The 6,179-nt window shown below is 38.7% G+C and overlaps 1 protein-coding gene across 9 annotated transcripts; it reads right to left on the bottom strand.

The window, feature by feature from the left end:
• Positions 1-812: 812 nt before the first annotated feature.
• LOC137024742 (gastrula zinc finger protein XlCGF57.1-like) lies at positions 813-5,708 on the bottom strand. Of its 9 annotated transcripts, XM_067392603.1 has the most exons (4): positions 5,624-5,708; positions 1,918-2,299; positions 1,550-1,833; positions 813-1,129 (listed from the first exon to the last, which is right to left on the bottom strand). In XM_067392603.1, exons 1-4 carry the CDS (start codon positions 5,706-5,708, stop codon positions 813-815), a joined length of 1,068 nt encoding a protein of 355 aa, XP_067248704.1. The 9 variants fall into 9 exon arrangements, with proteins under 9 accessions (XP_067248704.1, XP_067248696.1, XP_067248703.1 ...); XM_067392595.1 differs by adding an exon at positions 4,192-4,194 and having other exon boundaries at positions 813-2,299; XM_067392602.1 differs by having other exon boundaries at positions 813-1,010; positions 1,425-2,299.
• Positions 5,709-6,179: the final 471 nt, after the last annotated feature.

Below are 6,179 nucleotides of genomic sequence, written 5' to 3'. Positions count from 1 at the left end.
TGCAACTCAAAATAAAACAGTTTATGTTATCACATATGGTTCCTAAATGCATTTTCCATTTCCAGCTAAAGTCATTTTTACTCTTCCCAAAATGCATGAGCTGACAGATTTTAAACTTATTTTTAACCACTTTTAAAATATATCACATTTGTTTTTAACATTAGCTTTTAACATTTTACACAATATCATACATTTCAAAAGTATTAAATCTTTACAAAAATGTTCAAGGAGCTAAAAATAAAACTGTCTGAAGTGACTTTGGTAGCAACAGGTGACGTTAATAGGCGCGAAAATGTGGCTACTGCTATATATACATATAAGTCCACATATTCATAAAACAGCCTTAATAGCGGACATTAAAACATTCAGCGACATGTCAACATATTACACTTCAGGCACTTAGCTTAATTTACTATTCCACCAACCTGGAAACAGGAGAAATAAATGAGACAGGGCAAACTCTGCGTCCGTTTTTCATCTCGCTCAGCAGAAAGAGGAAAACCGCAAAGCGGACAAAACTGACGTAAAGCCCCCTGGAGCACAATAAGTGCCACACTACCCCCTGCTGGCGAACTCCACAATTACTCCTGACCTCTATATAACATATTTTAGTGAAAGGATGGTGGAACCAGGTTCATTATCCCTGAACAAATATTCAAAAACATTAACTATAAAATTACAGAAACTACCACAAATGTGATAACACTTTAGTGGGCATCACAACTGTGCACCAGTGCACAAAGATAGGTCCATAAAGACATGGATCTGTGAGTTTGGTGTGACAAAGATTGTTTTAATCACATTGATCACAATTAACTGTGAACCTTCATGTGGGAATTAAGTGTTCCTTTCCGAGTGAAACTCTTTCCACACTGATCACATGTGAACAGCTTCTCTCTAGTGTGACTGATCATGTGATTCCTAAGGTTTATTTCTGTTGTGAAGCTCTTCCCACACTGTCGGCAGGTGAAAGGCTTCTCTCCGGTGTGAATGTTCATGTGTTTTTTAAGCTTTCCTTTTTCAGCGAAGCTCTTTCCACACTGAGGGCATGTGTAAGGCCTTTCTCCAGTGTGAGTTCTCATGTGGACATTAAAAGTTGTTTTATATGTAAAACTCTTCCCACATTGAGGGCATGTGAAAGGCTGCTCTCCAGTATGAGTTCTCACATGGTTATTAAGGTTTACTTTTCGATTGAAACTCTTTCCACACAGTTTGCAGGTGAAAGGCTTCTCTCCGGTGTGAATGTTCATATGTTTTTTAAGCTTTCCTTTTTCAGCAAAGCTCTTTCCACACTGAGGGCATGTGAAAGGCTTTTCTCCAGTGTGAATTCTCATGTGGACATTAAAAGTTGCTCTTTGTCTAAAACTCCTTCCACACTGAGAGCATGTGTAAGGCTGCTCTCCAGTGTGAATTCTCATGTGGACAATAAAAGTTGTTTTATATGTAAAACTCTTCCCACATTGAGGGCATGTGAAAGGCTGCTCTCCAGTATGAGTTCTCACATGGTTATTAAGGTTTACTTTTCGATTGAAACTCTTTCCACACAGTTTGCAGGTGAAAGGCTTCTCTCCGGTGTGAATGTTCATATGTTTTTTAAGCTTTCCTTTTTCAGCAAAGCTCTTTCCACACTGAGGGCATGTGAAAGGCTTTTCTCCAGTGTGAATTCTCATGTGGACATTAAAAGTTGCTCTTTGTCTAAAGCTCCTTCCACACTGAGAGCATGTGTAAGGCTGCTCTCCAGTGTGAATTCTCATGTGTTTTGTAAGGTTTCCTTTATGAGTGAAACTCATTCCACACTGTTGGCAGGTAAAAGGCTTTTCTCCAGTGTGAATTCTCATGTGCCCGTTAAGGGCTACTTTTTCAGTGAAGCTCTTTCCACACTGAGAGCAGGTATAAGGCTTCTCTCCAGTATGAAGCCTAATGTGGCCTTTAAGATGTTCTTTTCTGTTGAAACTCTTTCCACACTGTTGGCAGGTAAAAGGCTTTTCTCCCGTGTGAATTTTCATGTGCCTGTTAAGGGTTACTTTTTCAGTGAAACTCTTTCCACACTGAGGGCAGGTGTAAGGCTTCTCTCCAGTATGAAGCCTAATGTGGTTTTTAAGACATTCTTTTCTGTTGAAACTTTTTCCACACTGTTGGCAGGTGAAATAACGTCCATTTGCTCTTTTTTGTGAAGTCTTTTTAGTATGTGAGCAACCAAATGACTTTTCTCCAGTAATAAGATCATGATGTTTCTCATACTGGTCTTTCTCTTCTATTTCATTCAGGTCTTGACTCTCCTCTTTTAATGCCATCAGGTCTAAGGCAAAAAAGACAAATACAAGTTAACCCCAGTTTAAGGGCACAAAGCAACAAACATCAAAACCAACATCAAGTATCAAAACAACACATGTATGTTAGATACTATACACACTAAGCTGCTAAGATAGACATTACATACAATCTCAAAACCACAATAGTGTAAAATCTTCACTTTCTTTAGGACACGTCCCCAAAAAATGTCCAAACTGTCAGTTATCAAAAAAAAAAAAAAAAAACACTTGCCTAGAAGTTAGTTACATACAATAGATGTCTAAAATATTATATACAGTGGGTACGGAAAGTATTCAGACCCCTTAAATTTTTTCACTCTTTGTTATATTGCAGCCATTTGCTAAAATCATTTAAGTTAATTTTTTCCTCATTAATGTACACACAGCACCCCATATTGACAGAAAAACACAGAATTGTTGACATTTTTGCAGATTTATTAAAAAAGAAAAACTGAAATATCACATGGTCCTAAGTATTCAGACCCTTTGCTGTGCCACTCATATATTTAACTCAGGTGCTGTCCATTTCTTCTGATCATCCTTGAGATGGTTCTACACCTTCATTTGAGTCCAGCTGTGTTTGATTATACTGATTGGACTTGATTAGGAAAGCCACACACCTGTCCATATAAGACCTTACAGCTCACAGTGCATGTCAGAGCAAATGAGAATCATGAGGTCAAAGGAACTGCCTGAAGAGCTCAGAGACAGAATTGTGGCAAGGCACAGATCTGGCCAAGCTTACAAAAAAATATCTGCTGCACTTAATGTTCCTAAGAGCACAGTGGCCTCCATAATCCTTAAATGGAAGATGTTTGGGATGACCAGAACCCTTCCTAGATCTGGCCGTCCGGCCAAACTGAGCTATCGGGGGAAAAGAGCCTTGGTGAGAGAGGTAAAGAAGAGCCCAAAGATCACTGTGGCTGAGCTCCAGAGATGCAGTCGGGAGATGGGAGAAAGTTGTAGAAAGTCAACCATCACTGCAGCCCTCCAGCAGTCAAGGCTTTATGGCAGAGTGGCCCGGCGGAAGCCTCTCCTCAGTGCAAGACACATGAAAGCCCGCATGGAGTTTGCCAAGATGGTGAGAAATAAGATTCTCTGGTCTGATGAGACCAAGATAGAACTTTTTGGCCTTAATTTTTAGCTGTATGTGTGGAGAAAAACAGGCACTGCTCATCACCTGTCCAATACAGTCCCAACAGTGAAGCATGGTGGTGGCAGCATCATGCTGTGGGGGTGTTTTTCAGCTGCAGGGACAGGACGACTGGTTGCAATCGAGGATGAATGCGGCCAAGTACAGGGATATCCTGGATGAAAACCTTCTCCAGAGTGCTCAGGACCTCAGACTGGGCCGAAGGTTTACCTTCCAACAAGACAATGACCCTAAGCACACAGCTAAAATAACGAAGGAGTGGCTTCACAACAACTCCGTGACTGTTCTTGAATGGCCCAGCCAGAGCCCTGACTTAAACCCAATTGAGCATCTCCGGAGAGACCTAAAAATGGCTGTCCACCAACGTTTACCATCCAACCTGACAGAACTGGAGAGGATCTGCAAGGAGGAATGGCAGAGGATCCCCAAATCCAGGTGTGAAAAACTTGTTGCATCTTTCCCAAAAAGACTCATGGCTGTATTAGATCAAAAGGGTGCTTCTACTAAATACTGAGCAAAGGGTCTGAATACTTAGGACCATGTGATATTTCAGTTTTTCTTTTTTAATAAATCTGCAAAAAATGTCAACAATTCTGTGTTTTTCTGTCAATATGGGGTGCTGTGTGTACATTAATGAGGAAAAAAAATAAACTTAAATGATTTTAGCAAATGGCTGCAATATAACAAAGATTGAAAAATTTAAGGGGGTCTGAATCCTTTCCGTACCCACTGTAAAATATTATAAAACACAATTATGGATTACCACAGGGCTCAATATTAGGTCCTCTGCTTTTCTTACCTAATCATTCACCTTTAATGAGGGTGACAAGAAGAGTTTTGACAATGTGTCCTAAATTAATGTATTAGAACTTTATATGATTTTTAAGAACACTGTGACTTTGGGGAACACAGAGATGTTTGAATTTGTGGGCAAACTTTCAAAGTCTTCCTTTTGGCATCTTCAGTGCCCCAGAAATATTTCAATGAAAGATGACGGAACATCTACAATGGCTTGAAGGAAAATTAGTATAGACAATATATTACTTTATGGAAACACCATTAGTATTTGGAGACACCATGGAACAGCATGACCAAAGGTTTAACAAGGTATCGGAAAGAACTGAGTATGTTGGGTTGAAGTTAAACGAAATAACATTACTGTGTGGTTGAAAAGCTGTTTCATACTTATACATGACAGATATGCAGATATGAATGTTCTGGTGTGATTTTGTACGTTTTAATAGACACTGGCAGATTGTTGTCATTTAGGAATGAGATCACATGAGTGTTTAAATCGAGATCGCAATCTTTTGATGGTCAATTGTGCAGCTATACGTTTGCATTTCAAAATCTGTGAACACCACTTTAAGGAAAAGTTTATTGTGGAGGAACAACAGCTAAGACATTCAGCACAACAAACTTGATCCGACATTTGAAAATGCAGCAGAACACGATGAGCATTACAAATATGCTGATGATGACAAACAGGCAAAAACTTCCTATTTGTTTAAAAAAAGCTGGAGTTACAGCTGAAACAGTCAAAAAGTACAAGCCATTACAAAGAAAGTCCTGGAATTTATTGCATTAGATGATTAGAGTACTGCATATGAATCTGCTATATACACATTTTTGATTGTTTAAGCATGCTCCCACCCTAATTTCACTTTAAATTTGCACTACCGAAAGCACACATGAAGGCTATGAACATGCCATAATTTCAAGGTTGCATTGCATTATCTCGTTTTAACATGGGCATTTGAAAATGGATTAAAAAGAAATAACCTACAACAGCTGCTACTACGTCTCGCTCTGAGCTCTAAACATGCAGTGTGACCACAGGTGTTCATTTTGTTTTGCCTGTTTTGTGTTTTTTTAACTCTCAGATTTACTCTTTACTGTTCTACTGAAGAAAAATTCTACTACATATTGGATGGCCTAAGACTGGTATGATAATGGTAACAAAAATAAAAAGGTAATCTGACACGGTTTAGGAATTAATATGTATGTCAATACATCAAACTCAAGTGTAGGTGGGGACCATAGAAAGACATTTCATTCAACAAGCTATGGAACAGCAAGCGATTCTTCAAGAATATCATTAATTTCCCTAGAGCTTACTTTAATGTGGATAAAATTTAGATTTGAGAATGAAACCAACCTGTTTGTTCCTCAGTTTCTTCATGTTTGACTCTGAATGATTCTTCAATCTCCACGTCTTCACTCTCCTCTTTAATAAACTCCATCTTTATAATAGTGTGTCACGTGGATCTCAGTTGCTTCACCAGGAGTTTTTCTGTGTGTTTGGACACTCTGTCATGATCAAGATGAGAAAAATTAACAGAAAGAAAAACACATCCAAACTAAATCTCTGGGTGCGTCTCAATCAGCTCCTTTGTTCAGTAGTCAGCGCAATGATAAGGGAGTCAGAATGATATTTAAGGATCTTACAGTTATTTCTGAACTGCTTAAACACATTCAATGAAACCATCACCCACTTTCCTTAAAACCTTAATCATACAATCTTCAAACTACATTCAGAGAACATCTGACTCTTTTGGCAAAATCAAGCAATTGCCTCAAAACCATTTTATATGTGCTCAAAATCAATGCTTTCAGATCTTACACACAGCGAGTCGATATTATAAACTGTATGCACTGCAAGTATAATCACATAATCACATCTCTTTCTCATCCTCCTCCACTCCTTCTCATAT

Source organism: Chanodichthys erythropterus, chromosome 8 (assembly GCF_024489055.1).
Source record: "Chanodichthys erythropterus isolate Z2021 chromosome 8, ASM2448905v1, whole genome shotgun sequence".
Classification (NCBI taxonomy): domain Eukaryota; kingdom Metazoa; phylum Chordata; class Actinopteri; order Cypriniformes; family Xenocyprididae; genus Chanodichthys; species Chanodichthys erythropterus.
The sequence above is the reverse complement of the archived record's forward strand: the minus strand, read 5'-3'. Positions and strand labels throughout refer to the sequence as shown.